This window comes from Natator depressus, chromosome 13 (assembly GCF_965152275.1).
Source record: "Natator depressus isolate rNatDep1 chromosome 13, rNatDep2.hap1, whole genome shotgun sequence".
Taxonomy (NCBI): Eukaryota; Metazoa; Chordata; order Testudines; family Cheloniidae; genus Natator; species Natator depressus.
In genome coordinates this window covers 14,234,033-14,253,941 of record NC_134246.1, presented here as the reverse complement: position 1 = coordinate 14,253,941, position 19,909 = coordinate 14,234,033, and the positions used below count along the sequence as shown (strand labels likewise).

The window sequence follows — 19,909 nt, the reverse complement described above, 5'->3', positions numbered from 1 at the left end:
GATGAAGTGGAACCTGGACTCTGACCCATAGCACCAACTGTGCCAGCTAGCTTGGGCTGGAAGCACAACCAAAGTTGGGTGAGGACATGAGTGGGCATTACGTAGGTAAGAGTATGGGCTAACTCTGCAATGAAGACACATACTTAGAGAGAACTTATTCTGTGGACAAAGTGGTTGCACTATAAAAACCGTTCCCTGTTGTATTCATGAAGAAAAGCCTGCTTCTGCTCCCACTGAAGTTGATGGTAAAACTCCCATTGATTTCACTAACGGGAGGACCAAGTCCTAACTGGAATTAGGGTCAAATTTTAGTACTCCTGTTTGCTGACAGGGTTTTTAATATGGTGAAAGTGGCAAAAATCCTGTTTTGAGGAAAAGAATTGATTATGAATTCCTCTCGATCAGAAATTCATTATTTGTTCCTCACTCTTTTCCTACCAAACTGATGTTGAAATGGGAGGGGGGGGGGAAATAAAATTTAGTGCTAAACAAAACAAACACACAAAATGTTACTTTCTTTTTTTTTTTATTTTTGTTGAATTGAGTGAAAATGTGATTTCTCACCAGGAGTGAAGATTTATTTGTCTTTCCAATCTAAATACTTAGTCGTGGTGTTAATTCTGGAAAAAAGATTATTGGAAGTAAAAGTGTGTTCTTCGTAGAAAGCACTCCCAGCAATCTCTGTGTATTGTGAACAAAGGCTGATTTGCATATCCTGCTGGAGGCACCCGGACATGTTTACTTTTACAGGTGTGTTAGCAAACCAAACCCAAACAGTGTATTTGTTTCCAAACTACAGTGTGCCTACATCTACAGTTATATGTTGCAGAAATATCAGGCTGGTTTTCACAAAGTCAGGCCTGCAACTGTCTATGTAGGCTGGGATTTTCAGAGGCTCCTGAGACAGCTGAGTATCCAAATCTCATTGAAATTCAGTTGGATTTGGGTGCCTTACTCCTGTTGGCTCCTTTGAAAATTTCATCCCTGATAGTTAGGGGCAGTTGACAGAGTTGTGTGGACAAGTTAGGTAATTGTGTGCATGACCTATTACATGTCCAAACTGTCAACATTTGGCTGGTTGTTAAGAATTAAGAATGAAAGGGGCATAAAGAATAGTAGGAAATTGGTATAAAAGAAGAAATACATTAACAGTTATTTTTTATTACCGAATATACAGAATTCTGATGCTACTTTTTAAACTGTTTTATTCTCTTTAAGCTATTTCTCTGAATGCACTTGATAAAATCTAATTAATAAAAATAATGTAGGAGGTTATTTAGTTATAGTCATATAAACTGATTACCAGGTTCACCGGGAATTCCTGTAGGCTACTGTAACATTGCGTTATTAAGCTACATTATATTTTCTGATGGTCCAATTCTGCTGCTGCTGATGCCATTATGATTTTTGACACTGACTTCAAAATGGGATCAAGAGCAGTCCTTAAAGGCATACTTGTTTCTCTTAGAATGATTTGTGCTTTTAAAAACAGTTTTCAGAACATATGCAACCTTCACAAATTAGATGTATACACTTTGGACAATGCCAGGTTTCAGATACGCACAATAATAAGACTCCTACCATCATAATGCTTCACAGAGCTACAATAATAATGATTCCTGGAGCTCACACATTTGATGGGCCAATTTTTGCTCTGTTACACCATTCTAAATCCAGAATAACTCTTCTACCTTCAGCAGCAAGACTCTAGATGTAACAGCATGTAGAAATTGGCACAATGGGCCGTATCTTCAGCTAGTATAAAGGAGTGTAGTTCCAATAACGTCTGTGCCTATGAAGGTTATGCTGATTTTCACGAGCTGCTAGGGGTGGGGAGGCAATGCCACTGTAGGAGAGACTGCAATCTGCATGCTGCATTACATTAGAAGAATCTGGACATTCTTTCTACCCCATTTTAAAATCATCATGGAGAAACTGACTCTCACCTCCCCGTGTCCTCTGAAACCTGAATAAATGAGAGAATTATACAGAGGTGGAGGGGGACAGAATTTACCTCACAAACCAGGATCAGGGTGCAGGTTTCAGCTACTTAGCAGGAATAGTACAGCCCCTCCAACTACAGCATGCTCCTAGTGTGACCGCTAGAGACACACAATGAAGGTGTCGGGTCTGGTCCCACTGAAATCACTGAAAGTCTTCCCACTGATTAAAATGGGAGTTAGATCAGACCCCTGGTGGGCATGTTCCCACCAATGGCATCTGGTTTGGACCCCAGCTCCAACAAGAGCAGAATGTGTTGTCATCTTCCTATGGACCTGTTCCACACCCTGCACAGAATAGCTACAGTTCTGCATGTGCTGAAAGACTTCTGTGACCCTATGTACAAAGAGGTGAGAATGTCGCCCTGTATGCAAGGCCTCAAGAAAAAGAGCTATATTCACATTTAAATAATAGGAAGTGAAAACTGGCAGCTTTGCATAGCTGTATAAGCAAAATCATAAAGAAATCCTGACCCTATAGTAGTTAATGGGAATTTTGCAATTAAATTCAGTGGGCCCAGAATTTCATCCAGAAACCCCAAACTGATCTAGTTTGAGAATCTAAATAACTTCCAATATAACAATATTACTATTTCAGCTTCAAACTTCTAACACGGGAAGTGAATTAAGTAGTACATTCAGCACATTATTTGAAACTGAATGGAAAAAATAGACTAGTCTATGGTCATCTTTCTTCTTTTGTATTTTATTTCTGAAAGGTTACTGTTTGTTTTATTACAACAAACAGTAACCTCATGTACAGATGAAGGGAAGGCACAGGAGAAGAAAGGATAGCATTGAAGCCAATCTGAGCACACTGTAATGGTAATGACAGAGAGAAAAACATCAAGCAAACTGCCTACCTTGTCCTCAGAGTCACTTTTGGCTTCTGATTTGCTTGGTGAAACCTTAAATATTTGAGAAAACAAAATACTGTAATAGTGGATGAAATATGTCCAAATTCAGTTTCTTTCAATAGGAAGGATCTGGAATTTCATCAGTTAGTTAGAACCTAGCAGGCTTATCTATGACATAAGGGAAAGAAAACACATGCAACCTACAATATCAAACTCTATTTTGCTTTCCAAATGGGAAAGACTTATTGCATATTAATATGAGATTAATTCATTTCCTGAATGTAATTTTGAGACAGTGTCCGGAAAGATAAAAATCAAGATAAAAAATATATTAGACAACCTGCAGGTTCTATTATTCCCTAAAGGTGAACCCAATCATGAATTCTGATCCTCCTAGATTATAACCTATGGCATTTGCTGTCCTTTTGCATGGCTAATTTAGCATTTTCATTACCCTGCTTCCTCTCTCATTAACAACTATTGTTCTTCTTTGTACTTAATGGTTTTCCTGTCTCTTCCTTGACTTACATTTGTGCTGCCAGTAACTGATGATTGTTTTGTTTGCACATTTAGACATTTTCAAAGCAAGTTTTAACTCACAAAAAATATTTTTAACAGAACTGAATGACTTGGGTTCTAAAATAGTCTATAACAGTAGAGGAAGTTTTCCTAATCAATACCATTAAGTAACTATTGCACAGTCTCTCTCTCTACCTACCAATCTAAGCATTCTCTAAGGCATCAGTTTAGTTTTACAACATTAATATTTGGTACCTGAGATAAGCATATTAGACATTCATAGATGCATATAGATTGGAATTTAATACACACTCTTTGTTTTTAGGTGTTCCCTACACAGCAAAACTGTAGGCAAAGACTTACCAATGTTTTAAAGAAACTCATGACAGAATTATTGGACTCTGTTGTGGCAAATGCCTTGGGGTTCTCTTGTTTTACCGCTGCCTCGTCAGTATTGACACCTGCTGAGCCTTGCTGCACGGCTTTTTGGTTGCAGTCATCTATGTCCTAAAAAAGAAGCACAGTTTCTTCAGACCCAGCTTGTTTAATTTCCAGTGGAATGTAAAAGTAACACTTGTGATTTGCATCCTGTTGCTCTCAGAGTCATAACCCCAATTCCAGCCATACTTATCCAGCCTACATATTCAGAACAATCGAGCATTTATACAAATCTTTTTGTCCCTCTCTTCTAATGTAGTAAGCATTTGCAGCTGGCAAGAGGAACACTGTTCTGAGCTACAGAGGATAACACACATAGCAAATAAAGTTGCATGCAGCAAAACAACCCCCTTTTTCTACCAACATGGCTTAGCACTTGTGAACAGGAACAAATGGCTGAGATTTTGGCCTTTGAAGCCGCAGTGTCTGATTACAACATACAAAGAAAGCTTCTGCTCCTCAATATTTCTGCAATTTCCAGAAATAATTTTTATTTAGAAAACACAAACAATATTAAAAAAACCTCTCAAACCACCACCAAATATCAACAATAACCCTAGCTTTTTAAGCCACACACAGCTGTCTCTCAGCAGGGCCAGATTTTCCAAACAGTACAATCAGGACAGTTCTTCCTATGCTCACACTCAGAATTGGGAATCTATTTTCAAAGACACTCACTTCCCATATAGGCAGTAAATAAGGGCCAGATTTTCAGAAGTGCTTAGTAGCTGCCGTTAGTACATTTACAGCCTGATTTTCAAAAGAGTACAATATCCACCCTGTTGAGCTTTTCTCAAAACCTGGAACTTTTAGAAAATGTGGCCCTTAGACTGTCTTCATTATTTACAATCTTGACACCACTGATGACTCAGAAACTACCTAAAGAGCTGTGCAAAAAATTCACCTCCCCCTTCCCAAATATCTTTTACATGAATACATAAAAGAAATAACATAAAAGTGTGAGTCCCCACACATCTTTAGGTCTTGATCTTGCAAATTCCTAAGTGCCTCTTGAGAGGTACTGACCCTCCCCATCTTCACGGAAGTCTGTGGATGTTGGGGCACTGAACACCTTGTAGGATCGATCTCTGGGCTTTAGGGCTCAGTTAGCAGACTATTCAAATGCAGTGGATCTCATTGTAACTAACAAATAACAGTGCGATTAGCAAAGTGCAAGCAGACCAGTTAGGGATCTCTGCTCCTAGTAGATAACTTTGTAACTCTAAAGAGGCTAATAGATCAGTTAATCACCACTGTATGGATTTATACACATGAACATGAGTGAATTCAATTTCAGTTTACAGTGTTTTACGTATAAATGACTCTTTGAACAATGATTGGGCATATTCTTCTTTCCCCCCTTTATTAACACTCAGGTTCCCTTTCTCCATTAATAATCTATTTTGGGGGCTTGCTCCTGCAAATCCTACTTATGTGAGCAGTCCTGTTGCAGTAAGTAGGACAGATCACATGAGTAAAGTTTTTCAGAGTTAGAGTTTGTGACCCAACAAACAATAAGCCAGGTTCTTTCCCCTGTTCTGGCCTTTCCATACTGCTGTGATGGCATAGGGGGACCTGAATCTGGCCATAACTGGTCAGCTGAAAATGCCTGGATTGGGGGAGCGCTCAGCTTGTATTTCTCTGCCCAGAACAATAACAACTGATGATTCAAACTGCACTCTATCCTGAGAGGGGAACACATCACAGAGACGGGTTGTTTCCTCAACTTCTCCCCTTTTGGTCTGCCTATATCCACCTATCTTGAGGGAGCTGAGCTTCTTCCAGATAGATAAGAAGCAACTTCACAGTGGGTGCATAATTCTCTCTCACTTCCCTGGGGCCTCCCCACACCTACTCCATGTGTTTAGGGCAATTCTGCACCTTTCCATGCTGCAGAAGGGGAGAGGAGAAGATGGCCCAATTGTCTTCATTTCAAAAGCCTACATGAAGAGCAGCAGGACGCAGAAGATCTATGAAGAGCCCGAAAAAGAGCTCTGTGTAAGCTCAACAGCTTGTCTCTCTCACCAACAGAAGTTGGTTCAATAAAAGATATTACCTCACCTGCCTTGTATCTCTAACAGAAGATCACTATGAGATAGCAAAAGTCCTACCAGCTAGGTATGCAGGTGCACGGATGGGACTGCTGGATGGGCTATGCAAAAGAAGTGTTCATAGAAGATGGGGTTCGGTTGAGGTTCCACTGAAAATTGGGCCCCCTATAATTTTAATCCAGATAGTTTTCTGTAATTTTCTTGTATCAAATGTCTCTGATTAAGGACTGAGAAATGCTCCTTCTTTCTAAATAGATAATAATTATATAGTGGAATTCAGTGCAGCCATGCTTATTTACACTAGATAAATATCTGGCCTTTGAACCCTCAGGTAATTAAGTTAATCATCCCTTGAACTTATTTATTTTTTTAAAGCCACTTAACTATATAGCTTGTTTTGTCCTTTTTCTTTAATATGTCGCCCATTTTAGTCTTTATATGTAGACGCTAGGATCCTCACTCACCCCCAATGTGTAAATTACCATGTTGCATTAACCATTCATTTGCACAGTGGCATTTGCAAAGTAGGCATTTACTTCTATGCGTTTTGGCACATGCACAGTTTGGAAAATCTGGGTCCTAAGTTGTCCCTGTCTTAATGGCTGGTACTTGGACCTAGTGATACCAGTCTCTACTTTAATGTTTTCAATAGCTTTGCCCTACTGGAGATATTAATACATCAAAGACTGGGGCAAATTGGGAAAAAATGGTTTCAATGAGACGTGTTAGTTATGGTAAAATAGCAGGAATTAATGAAAACTTCACTCAGCTACACAGCATCATCCATTCATTTACTAAGCCACTAAGTTTTAGTCTCAAGACTATTCACTGATCAGTATATATGAACTGAACCACATAACTTACATTTTATGAGGCAGAAGGTGCAAAACAAGTGTCCTCTTTCACCATTCAGGCAGAATTTCAAAAAGTGAACGTTGCAATTAATATTTAAGTATTCTCCGTGCACCCACTTTTCTTGGGGACAACAAATTTTGAAATTTCAAAATTTCCTATGGGATAGCAATTCCATTTTCCAATCAGCTCTGGTGGTCCCGGACACGAAATTATTCTCGTACCTTGGGCTTCTTGCTGTTCTAAGGTCTTGCTTGATGCTGATAGAAAGCAGAAATGAGATTTACATAGGACATTTGATCCTGCACAATTAAAGTCAACGGCAGCGTTACCATCAACTTCAATGGATACAGGATCGAGTCTTTGCTGAGATGCACACACTGCTTTTCTGCATGGGGGATTGGCATAATGGGGAGACCATGTGCTGAGCTGTTATCCACATTATAGAAACGCGATGCTCAGTAGCCATTCATTTGGAAATGGGTATTTCTGCTGGGAGCAAGCGTGCAGCCCAGGCTGCGCTATACCCTCCCAGGATGAGTAGCCTCCTCACCAAACTGAGTAGCTGTCTTGCCTACCGGTGACTCTGTTAATGCACCACCCTCCACCTTCAGGCGGGCTATAGTCCTTTTTTCTTAAGCTCTAATTTACTGTTTGCAGTCCTTTGCTGTAAGGATGCCACCAGGCAGTTGTCCCTATTGTCAGTTTGCTTTCTTGTAGTGCCATCAAACACACTAGTTTGAGATGCGAAGAAAGAGATTTTGCAGTTCTTAAAAAAATAATAATAATAAGTTTTGCCTTGAAAATACCAATGCAGTACACTAGAAAGACCAGCAGCCAGGTCAGGGTCCAACGTACAGCTCAGAGACCTGTTATGAACCCTGCCATTTCTTCTTGCTCCTCCTTTTTCATGGCAAACAGCACACCCCAATTACTTTAAATGACTCCAGTCTGTCATGCTTGAAGGAATGACGACACATGCGAAGTCTGTTCATAGATCAGATAACCAATATGGAACCTGGAGCCTTTAAAAGCTTGTGGGTTGTTTTCTGTTAAATCGGTTTGTGGGGTTTTCTTTAATTTTTGCTTACATCTCAGAAACAAAGCTTCATTATTAAACATAATAACAAAAAATTAGAAACTCTTTTTCAAAAAAAATTCAATTTTTTTCTTGGAAATGTCAAACTTACAATTTTTTGATCATCCATAAGATTTTTTGTAAAAATAATTGGAAAAAAAATCAAAAACTTTTTACAAATTTTGAACATTCAAAATTTTTCGACTAGCTCTGATTATAATCTACTAAACCGTGGCAAGAAAACAGATTTCATGCTAGAATGATGTATGCAGTATTGTACTGTAAGTGTAGTCCATTACTGTATTCAGTGCAGAGATGTTCTGATTCAGCACTGTTTCAATGCATTATTGACTTGGGGCCTAAGATCTTATCAGTTACTAGTTTTTTACCTTCTATTCCACACCCACCAGGGGTGCAGATATTACAACAAAAAAAGGAAAAAAACAACAGAAAGAGAAATATTTCTGTACCCTTTAGTGACGTATTCACTAATGAGCTAAATAAACTAAAATGGAAGTGCATTTTTAAATGCACTAGGGACATACTGCCCTTTTCACTCCCTCAACAAAGTTTACCTCCTCTCCAGGCGGTAAATATTGGCATTTTGAGAAGGTACTTTATTGTCTAGGTAACTATAGTGATGAGTGCAGTACAGTGCGGACAAATGCATCTGAGTTTATATTGATTCGTTTACTTATAGTTAGATCAAGCTGCCTGTCCCAGGGCGAGCACAGGAGCTCCCTAGCCATAGGTGGAACCTGCTCTCTCCTATGCTCCAATCCTGTTTGATGGGCTGGTACACGGAGCATTGGGGGCCCAGCCCCATCACCTCCCTGCCACTCCCATGGGTAGCGAGCACCTCCCCAGTGAATAGGGAGGAAGGAGTTTTTGCACTCAGAGAGCACAGGGACTGAATTCAGCCTGGTCTCTAGATGTACTACACAAGTTGGGGCATAAGGAGGGTATGGAAGGAAGGTTCCTTGTACCCTTGTACCTCCACTGCTCATGGAGCAGGCCGCTGTTATTTTCTCAGGGGGGAGGATGTTTAGCATGAAGACTGCTGTATAGAGCTGTGCTTGAGTTCTAAAAAAAAAAAAAAAGCCTTGATGACATCACTGTGAGTCGACTTACTGGCAGCAAAAAGGGGGTGAGGGGGCTCTATACTCCTGCCAGGACCCTTCAGCCTGTGCAGTGGTACAGGGCTCCCTGGGGGGAAGAAGAGGGTGCCCGCAGCACTGACCATAGGGAAGGCAGGGACAGGGCACAATGAAGGGGTGCCCAAGCCTCCCCCTTGGCCGGCTCTGAGTGTAGACCCAGCAGCTTCTACCTCCCTTCTTGGCCCTGCCTTGGCCTCTCCTCCTAGCCCACAGTGCCAGAACGCCAGCAGGGGCTCCCCATTGGGTGAGGATGCAGGCAACTGACCCCTACTGCGGAGCCGCCCCACATTGCTGGCTTGGGCGTGCCCGTGAGGAGAAGCCGTGGCTTCTGGGTTGCTGCTCAGAGCTAGCTGTGGGAGGAGGGCATGGCTCCCCATCTCTCTCTTTTGTGCCTCCTGACCCCCTTCATTGTGCTCCCCTCTTCATTGCACCCCGTCAGAAATACCAAAACGCCATCCGGAACATTCCAGCACAGCTCAAGTGCTGATACAGGGGCTGTCTATACGCCTTGCACAGCACTGAGGGACAAGATGAGAAAGGGACACTCATGCAAATCCAATCACCAGAAATCTCTGAGTAGTAAGGTAGGCTCTAGACTTGGGAGATCAGGGTTTGTTTCTCAGCTCTGCTATAGGCTTCCTGTATAATCCTGGCAAATCACACAGGGCCAGATTTACAAAGGTATTTAGGCACTAAAAATGCAGGTAGGTGCCTAGCTGTAGATACAAAAGCACCTGTGGAGATTAGGCACCTATCTGCATCTTTAGGTACCTAAATACCTTTGTTAATCTCGGCTTTAATCTCTCTGAGCATAATTTCCTCGTCTGTAAAGTGGGGATGACATTAATACTACATTTCTCCAACCCTTTGTCTGCCTTGTCTATTTAGACGGAGCTCTTCACAGAGACAGACAGACACGCATGCACGCACACATATAACGCTCAGTAATTACAGGGCCCGGCACAAGGGGGCCCTGATCTTGGTAGTGGCCTCTAAGTGTTATTTCAATACTAATAACAACTTATAATCATACAGTACATTTTCCTGAAACTGCAGTATGGATTTACCAGGGGCAGAGAAACTGGTGACACAAGTAGTAGTAATAGCCGTTAGGAGATGACGTTCCCACTTTCTTTGAGGGACAAAATTGAAAAAAAAGTTGCCAATGTATCTTCAATAGGTGGTAGCTTTGAAATACCTTGAGAGAAAGGACTTGCTGGCGTTAGAAAGGCGGATAGGAGGTTTCTATCAACCTGCCATTAGGCATTTCTATCAATCTTCACTTTTTCAAAGAAATATTGCTTTGGGTCATGTTTCTGAGATTTTCTTCTTCTGTATCACAGAATTTTAAAAGAACTATTTACATATGATTTACAAAGGAGCATATATTTGTATGGGCAAGTGGGCTGGGGGAGGAGGGAAGAGGAATTCTGAGCATGTGAAATCATGAATGCAATTAAAAAACTTTACTAGAGGGTTTCTTTGGCGTTGTGAAGTGTGCACAGAGTGGGGTACATTCTTAGACCTGTAGGCAAGGAGTTAAGTACACTGGTTTCATTAACAATAACAGGATTTTACCTGCTTAAATCTCCAAGCCACCATTTTGCAAGTCTACCACAGAAAGATATGCATCACAATGGCTCAGAATGTTTTAACAGGCTATTTAGAAATTTCTTGCAAGGACCTGACACAATTGTTTGTACAGCTGGCAATTACAGGCCAAAGCCTTTCCAAAAACAGTATGTTCCCTGCAAAACACATGCAGTCTATGCCAGTTTCAGTGGCCATTCTTCCAAGGATACCATGTATAGTGGTACTGGACACGTGATAAAAGCTAGCTCTACTTCAGATGGGAAAGGGACAGTTAAGTGTGAGGCAACAGACCAAAAAAACAGGACGCAGAATATACATTGCTAAGCAAAACTAACCTCAACAGAGTGCTTGAAACTGGTGACATCAGCAAAAGAACTTCAGTGAGAATTGTTTAGTGACGTTAACCTGAGTTTCTCTCTCTCTATTTCTCACACACATACTCTCAAATAGAAATGAAAAACACACACACACGCAAAACAAACACAGGACTGTCTTGCGGCCATCATTGGTCAAGTAGGAGTAGGTTCTTTATGTTCATACAGCCGTTCCAACGCATCTCATTGCTGACCTGAAACACTCCTACGAGAGCCAGGCTACACAGTGTGCAGAGAGGTGGAGGATTTAAAGAGCCTGAGGCACCATGCTACCAGAGCCAACTCAAAGCCCAACATGCCACAAAGCACAACTAAATCCTCAATGACCCTTTCTTTCCCCTCAGTAGACCCCCACGCATGTTGCACAGCTCATATTTTCATATGCAAGCAACCAAACTGCATCAGCAAAATGGGTGAACAGAGGAGCAAACAAGCAAATTGCACTCACGAGATACACCTTTTCCTCTGGACAGTGGGCAGTTTCACACACAGTTACCTTTTTGCCCTATAATCACCCGTTTTGTACAAGGAGCTTCCCTAAACTATTAGCCTCCATCAACATTCAAGTTGCAAATTCAGACCCAAACCTGTGTCGTGATATGGGGCTTTAATTGTGGCCCAGCACTACTTTCAACAGGAATTTTCTGAAGTAAGGAATGCAGCATCAGTCCCTTACAGTGTAAGTCAGGAGGAGGTAATAAATATGGAACCTCACAATCTAGAGCTGTATTTAAATATCCACAAAAAGCTCTGCATCAGCACATTCCACAATGTGCTCTGCAAAGACAAATGCTAATAAAAAAACTCTGGAAATAACATAGGAGGAAAGTCAGCATTAGGAGCTAAATGTTCCTGGGTAAATGCATTTCTATAAGGAGCCAAGCTTTTGAGTAATTAAGGGTTTATACTATAATCTTAGTTCAATCATTAGAAAAACGTATCAAAAGAATGTAATCCTGCCAACACTTTTGTTTGTATGAATCCTGGCTCAGTGAAACATTTCAGGCAAATAATTTATCTTTTCTTTGGCTTAAATAGTAAATTCTTCATCAATTCATGAATCTGTCCTTGTTTTGATTATGCTGTGATGTGAATGTAGTTTTGTAGACCACGAAAATAAAGACTGGTTTGTCAAACACTGAATGCTTGTGCAACTCCTAAATTAAAACTGTGGAGTCTATCTTTCACTTACCAGCAGTGTAACTGGTTATTTGTTGGTTCTCAACCTCAGTGATGTTTTGACTTGAACAGGCTCTTATAAAGGCTACAAATCACAATCCACCAAAACCGATAATGTGCCAACAGCAATAACTTGAGTTTCTTTTTAATTGTGTAACATTGTGCAGACACAATCAAGTTAAATTAGCAACTGTTTGGGGGATTTGGGGTATAATCTTAAATCTTAATCCTTCTGCCATCATACATGCAAAGTAACTAGTTTTACAGGAAACATAGTATGTGTGAATTTGAAGACAGAGGCCAGGCCTTAGTTTAATCAGATGGAATTAAAGCAAAGCTCAGCAACTTAAGAATAATTATAAATTTGACAGCATTTTTATCACCTCGTTTAATCTGGCTATACAATGTTCATTCCTGGCTCATCATAAAAGGTCTCAGGCTCCCCCACCCCCTGCTTTTTTGTGTTCTGTCCCTCAAATATACAAAGAAATGCCACAAAAGTCAAGGCTAAGGCTGAAGTTTCACTCTCACATTGAGGCCCTTACCCTACAAGCACCTATGTACATTTGTGACTTCACTGGGACCATTCCCATGCTGAAAGTTAAGAGTATTTACAGAATCAGGGAGTTAGTCCACAAGTAGTTCCACTGAATTCCAAAGGCCTTATATGCAAACTAAGGCCCCAATCCTGCAAATACTTATGCATGTGCTTAACTTTACTACTCCAAGTAGTCCCATTGATTTCATATGTATAGGTCTTTACAGGATTGGGGTTGAAGGTAGTATTCAACATGAGTAACAGTTGATGTCCAAGTATCCAAGCTAGAGCTGTGGAATAGCAGAAACATTTCTAACGTGTAATTGTCTGAGCTGGAAAAGTTTACTTTGATTTGATCATGTTTATGATGCATTGATGTTCACTTTTAACAAACGCTCGCATGCTTGAGGTTTACAGAGTGAGAATTTGTTCACAACAAGCAAATGTTGAACTCAAATTCCTAGTGAAAAGCTACTTTTGATTATGTATTGCAGTGTACAATGTATGCTTCATGTTTCACTGCTTGCACCAATCAACAGCATGAACTGGACACTGCCCATTTTATAATCAAATATGCAATTTGAAATGTTTGCTTTGTGGTTGCTTAACATAAAAAAAGAGAATCATAGGCCAACTAGAAGTGTTTGCCAGTCAGCGAGGGGTGTGATTCTCTATAACATTTTTATTCCAGCAAAAATCCCAACTGTAGATGCAGTTATAGCAATGTCGGTTTGCTGATATAGCTTATTTTGTTTGGGGAACAGGCATAAGACATAGCTCTAAAAACATTCTTTATTTCTGGTATAAGTTGTGTCTCCTCTCAGGGGTTTACCTGTGAGCAAACCATTCCTAGTAAAGTAAAATGGCATAGGTCAAGTCTAAAGAAATTAGCAAACAAAGCATGAATTGTGAATTTTATATTTAACTGTAAAGGTAACAATTCTAATCAGCTATAGGCCAAGACTTAATCTTGAAGAAATTTGTAAATTTTTTTAATACTGGCAGAATATCAGTCTTTCCCTGGATAATTTGCAAACTGAAAGAAAAGGCAATGTATACTGAATACATTATTCATTGTGGATTATTCATTCAGCTCTGCTTTAATCAGTGGATGATTTTAGATTCCATGAGTCCAAGTCAAAACACTAATACACAAGTGTGCATAGGCACTATATCCCATATGTTAGAAATTAGCTGTCTGAAATACCCAGTGATTGTGCACCATTTTTGAAGGACAGGCACAAAACACATTTGTTATCAGTAAACTTCTATTTTTTCAAACTCTTATCTTAAAAGAAACTTGCAAACCTTAAAAAAAAATTGATAAATAGATTTATTCTGGGGCTGAGATCCTCCAGAACTGAGATACCAAACCTCGGGGGGGGGGGGGGGGGGATGAATTTCAGAGTAGAAAAAGAGAGACTTATTTTAGAAACATTACTGCAATAATATATTCAGAAGGCAAACTGATCTCGTTCAGAGACATTGTCAACAGTGCTCAAGGCAGCAGTTAGTGATATTCCACCATTAATGTAATTAGAAGACTTATGCTAGAGCCATCAAAATAATAATTGCTCTTAAAATTGCCATTTCCTCCATAGATTCTGGTAAACAGCTGTCCAGTTTTTATAATTTCTTTTTTCCCCAGAGGTCATAAAAATATTTGAGCTAGATCCTCAGCTGATGCAAATTAGCACATTGACGCAAACAGTAGAGTTACACCACTTTACACCTGGTGAGGGGCTGGCCCTTTGAGCAACATAGCCATGCTTGAAGTGCCATGATATGCAAAATCAATCTCTAGTAATTTTGATGGTATAAAAATTTACAGATGAAGCCTGAACTCATCCCTTAGAAAAAATTTGGGCTGGATGCTCAGCTGTTGTAAAGTAGCGTTACTGTGTTGAAGTCAATGAAGCTATGTTGATTTGCCCCATTAAGTTTAAGAACCTATTAATAATCATTTAAAAACAGAAAGAACTCTGATTACATTTCCTCCTACATTCCACTAGTTCTACTTCAGAGTGCTAACACCCTTCATAAATAAAAAATAAAATAAAATTAATAATAAACCACTGCACATTTACTTCTTGCTACTACCCGCTATTCTACAGGAAGAGTAAAAAGAGCCATCACATTTGAGACAAGTATAAAGCAACTCAAAAGTAGCATCAGAACAATTGCTATAGATACAAAACAACTGCTTATCTCAAATGCTGAGATCTTATCTATAAAGCACACAAGAGAGTCAAGGTCTATTTCCAGCTCTGCTAGTGACTAGCATATGACCTTGGGCAAGTCACTTAACTTCTTAATGCTTCATTTTCCCTGTCTCTAAAATTCATTCCTATCCATTCTAAAGAATTATCATTCTTTGGATGAAGAGCACTACACATACAAAGTGCGAAGAGTTACTATGGTATTCTAGTCTTCACTAAAGGTTGTGACCTAATATGTATGATATTCAGAGGTAGCTAGTGCATAAAATGAGTGAGTTAGTATTTTATAAGCTTCATGTGAAATATGCCTAAAGAATTTCCTAAAACCATTCAATATCAGACACTGAGCTCCTAAAGCATGAAAGTCACTTGTGCTCCAAGTACATTTTTTACACTTGCAGCCAGCTGGTGTTCATCATCTAGACTAATGAAGCATGAATATAGCTATCTTGCCCAAGTCTTTGGTAAAAATACAAATGAACTTAAGCTGTACGTCAGACATCACCAATTTTGTCATGAAACAGATGCCACAGCTTTTTTTCGTCTTCCAGAGATTGTTAGATACTCCTGATAAGTGGGGGAGTCACACTCCAAACAAGGGTATTAGCTGCCTGATTCACACAACCATCAGAACATGATGCTGTCCTGCACCATTAATATTCCTAAGAGATTTCATTAAGGAAGAAATTCATATTCCCATTCAAACACTTGCCTTCCCCTGTGGGACATTGTTTGGTGTGCTCTGTAATCCAGCAGCCTCTTCCTCTGTGATACCTGCGTCAGGAATTTCCGTAGTCTGGCTTTCCTCTTGGGTTTCAACTTGTGTCTTACTCTTTTCTTTCTCCTTCCCCTTTTCCAGGTTGAAGAGTCTGTCAAAGAAAGTTACTTGTTTTGTCTTTGATAAGGCTTCGTCCTCTGTCTCAGGTGCTGCTAATGCTATTAGTTCAGTGTCACTAAGTTCTGCTGTAGAAGGGGCCTGGCTTAGGTTTTTATCGGACCCTTCCTCCAGCACAGCTGTTGCAGGACTATCTGCGTTCTCACTTGATGCTTTGTTCACTTCAGGCATCTCTGAACTGACATCAAGCTTAGCTGATCCAACTGATGAGTCTGTAGCTTGCTCTTCAGTACGTCCTGGTACAGGCCGTGAAAAAGCAAAGAGAAAACGAAATTTTGCAGCTGGCATGGGTTTCTTGGCCTCAGTCCCAGGATTTTTTCCATTTGCATCAGAAGTGGAGCTTATCTCTATTGTCTTCTGGGAAGAAACGGCCACATTATTCTGTTCAACACTTGTCCTTGCATCCACTGCAAATAGAAACATAAAACAGCAATTATCCAACAAAGCGGGGAAGTTATCCTATTAATCATGGTGGTCTAGAGCTTTAATAAACTCATTCTAAAATGCAATGCCTGTGTGAAGACAATATATACTGCAATGTGTTAAGTAAATGTGGTGTTCTGTGATACAAAATGTGAGCTTCTGCTTAACTTTGAGGCCCGATTCTCTGAGTTTCTGATGTTCTCTGTTCTCACTGAAGTCAGTGAGAGTTGTGGTGCTCAGCACCAGCCTAGGATCAAGCCCATTATTTCTTTTCTCAGACTTATATCCTAACTAGAAAAAGACTAACAAGGGGAGGGGCAGAAAGTATTCCCAACTCCATTTTACAGATGGGAAACTGAGGTACAGTGAGATGGGAGAGGAAGGATGGCCCAGTGATTAGGGCACTAGCCTAGAACTTGGAAGACCCAACTTCAGTCTTCAGCCCTATTCTGCCACAGACTTCCCATGTGATCCCTTGGGAAAGTCACTTAGCCTCTCTATGCCAGTTGGGTACCCTCTACAGTTTGCTTTATTTTGTCATCTAATATTTATATTGTGGCAGCACCCAAAGATCCCACTCAGAACAGGATCCCATTGTGCTAGGCGCTATATAAACACATCCATGCTTTTCTGTAAAACTTGCTAAAATGCCCATTTTAACAGAGAAACATTGAAATTGGACTTTCAACATTTGAATTTTTTTTAAACTTCATATTTTAAAATGTTTTACTTAAAATGGGCCAATTTTTGCTCTGAAATGGGCTCATTCTTGGGGAAAGCACCCATTTTTTTTTAGCCAAAACCCCATGCAAAATGACCAGTTTTTCAGTAAAACAGACTGTTGTCTAGTTGGCAATGAACTGTGAAAAAAATTCCTCAAATTTCACCTTGTTTAGCTTTTTGCCTTTAAGTTTTTGTACACTTCAAATTAAATGCTTGAAAGGCAACAGTACTAGCGGGTATCACCTAAGAAGCAGCGGCATAAAGAAGCAGTTCACATTCAGTAACATGGCTGAGACAATGGCTTAGTTCAGCAGATGACAATTTGAACATCACAGCAATGCTGCCTAGAATATTTCATTTTGATCCTTTCCCATTGCACAGTAAGGACATCATAGTCCTTGACGATCAACAGTATGACTCTGCTGAGATTTTTCTTGATAGAGCACAAGAGAAATCCGATTTACAGCAGCATGCACAGTGTAGCTAAGATGAATATATTATTATTTATATTGTGGTAGTGCTTAGGAGCTCAGTCATGAATCGATACCCCATTGTGCTAGGTGATGTACAGACAAAGAATAAAGAGAACAACGAAGAGTCCTTGTGGCACCTTAGAGACTCAAAAATTTATTTGGGCATAAGCTTTCGTGGGCTAAAACCCACTTCATCAGATGCACATGGAGTGGAAAATACAGTAGCATATATATTTATATGTAGTACATGAAAAGATGGGAGTTGCCTTACCAGGTGGGGGGGGTCAGTCTAACGAGACAATTTAATTATCAGTAGAATACCAAGGGAGGAAAAATCACTTTTGTAGTAGTAATGCGGGTGGCCCATTTCAAAGAGTTGACAAGAAGAGGGTTCCTAGGTCCATACACAACAAGTAAATCAAATTTACACTCTTGTCATAAAGTTAACTCTTTGAGTAATTAGTTTAGACTCCAGACACTGCTGTCTCCATTCTACTACTGCCTACCAACCAGCAGGTGGGAACCTTCTATAAACTGGAGTGACAAGAGAAAGACAGAGCTTTAGGAGTCAGCTGATATGCCAGGGTGAATGTAAATGGGATTTGTTGAAAGGCTTGCCAGCAGGGAAGGAAACAACTGATGAAAACGGAGGGCTGTGACAATGAGATTCATCACCAAGGTGAGGTTCTTACCAGATGCCAAAAGGGCCGGTTCATTTAGTTTCTCTACTTTTACCACTTTCAATCTGGTATTTTCCTCCTCCTTCCTCATGTGTGTGTGTGGGGGTTTCATTAACTTGTGATTTATAGTTTGTCAATAAACAGATTTTTTCCTTTTCCAGCTCTGTACTTTAAAGGGTAATCTCACATTTTATGCCCTCCCTGTTACTGCTTATGTAAGAAAATAACTTATTCTGGCAACAATTTTATTAGCCTTTAATAAAACAATATTATCTAATTGCTTCTGCAATATTCAGTGTGCATCTGTTTGAGCATCTGTGCATGCAAAGAGAAGTTTGCATACAATTATTAAATAGCTACTCCCCTATCAATTTAAGGTCTACTAACTATTGATATCTCTCTCTAAGCACACAGGGCCAGATTGTTAAAGGTTAAAGGGATCTGAGTTACTACAGAAAATTTTTTCCTGGGTATCTGGCTGATGAATCTTGCCCATATGCTCAGGGTTTAGCTGATCGCCATATTTGGGGTCGGGAAGGAATTTTCCTCCAGTGCAGATTGGAAGAGGCCCTGGAGGTTTTTCGCCTTCCTCTGTAGCATGGGGCACGGATCACTTGCTGGAGGATTCTCTGCTCCTTGAAGTCTTTAAACCACGATTTGAGGACTTCAATAGCACAGACATAGGTGAGATGTTTTTTGCAGGAGTGGTGGGTGAAATTCTGTGGCCTGCGTTGTGCAGGAGGTCAGACTGGATGATCATAGTGGTCCCTTCTGACCTAAATATCTATGAATCTATGAATCTACTTAGGTGCCTAAAGATGCAGATCGGCACTGGCTGAGATTTTTAAAGGTGTCTAGTGTAGTTCCTGAACTTCCTCAGGAGTTTTGCCGGAGAAGGGACTACAGTATCTGGCCTTCACTTAGTAATTTAGAGAAAGAAAACTTGAGAAGGAATTTCAGGAATTCAGATAGGGATGTGGAAGACAACCCAGAAAAAAAGAACAAAAAGGTAAATGGACATTTTTTTTCCAGTTAATAACAAGGACAAGAAAAGTCCACTGGAAATAAAGACACTTATATCATAAAAGATGCTGTGTTTTTTAGAGAGAGAATCTTGTTAAATTCTCATTTTTTAAAACATAGCTTGTGAAGCCAAGAAAGTACTTACGTCTCTAATTATCACCAAAAAGAAGAGCAGCTGCACTGGGTGAGCTTAGAGTTTTTCATGTCTTGAATGGAAGGTTGAGAATAACCATCCAATCAACATTAAAAGTCTAGTTTCAATCCATAAATACAAAGACATTCCGAACTGAGTCTTCTGCTCTTTAATAGCCCCTGGTCATTTGGATCATCCAGGATTAGACTAACAGATGATCACAAATGAGTTTTATTTGACAAGTGACTATGAATTTGTAGTAGTTAATTTTGATAATTAATAACAATTAGATGAATTGCCAACTAAAGCAAGTACATGACTAGCGCTGGTTAAATTTTTGACAGAATAGTTTCCATCACAAATTGCAGTTTTGTTGAAATCAAGATTGTTTGGGGGAATCTGTTGATTTCAACAAAATATTCACAATGAGACGTCTAACAGTTGAATTTCAACTTTCTTGTTTAGTTTCAATAATGTCAAAATGTTTCATTTTTACTTTATCATTTTGATTAGTTTTGTTAACTTGTATATTATATTAAAATATTAAATATAACATCATGTTTTTAAAATAATGTTTTAATATCAAAGCCTAAATGAGATGACTAAATGTTATCAAAATGAAACATTGCAATGACAGATGACTCCATGCATCTGAAGAAGTGGGTTTTTTACTCACGAAGGCTTAAGCCCAAATAAATCTGTTA

At 39.7% G+C, this 19,909-nt stretch overlaps 1 protein-coding gene across 5 annotated transcripts in view; it reads right to left on the bottom strand.

Annotated features, from left to right (window-relative positions):
* The window catches only part of BCAS1 (brain enriched myelin associated protein 1), a 63,569-nt gene extending 47,430 nt beyond the window's left edge, over window positions 1-16,139 (bottom strand). For all 5 annotated transcript variants that reach the window (XM_074969911.1, XM_074969912.1, XM_074969914.1 and 2 more), the window contains exons 1-3: window positions 15,568-16,139; window positions 3,740-3,883; window positions 2,864-2,908 (exon numbers count right to left, since the gene is read on the bottom strand). In XM_074969911.1, the coding sequence (XP_074826012.1) occupies window positions 2,864-2,908; window positions 3,740-3,883; window positions 15,568-16,038 (660 nt within the window). In that variant the 5' untranslated portion in view covers window positions 16,039-16,139. The remainder of the gene's footprint in view (window positions 1-2,863; window positions 2,909-3,739; window positions 3,884-15,567) is intronic.
* Between the last annotated feature and the right edge of the window lie 3,770 nt (window positions 16,140-19,909).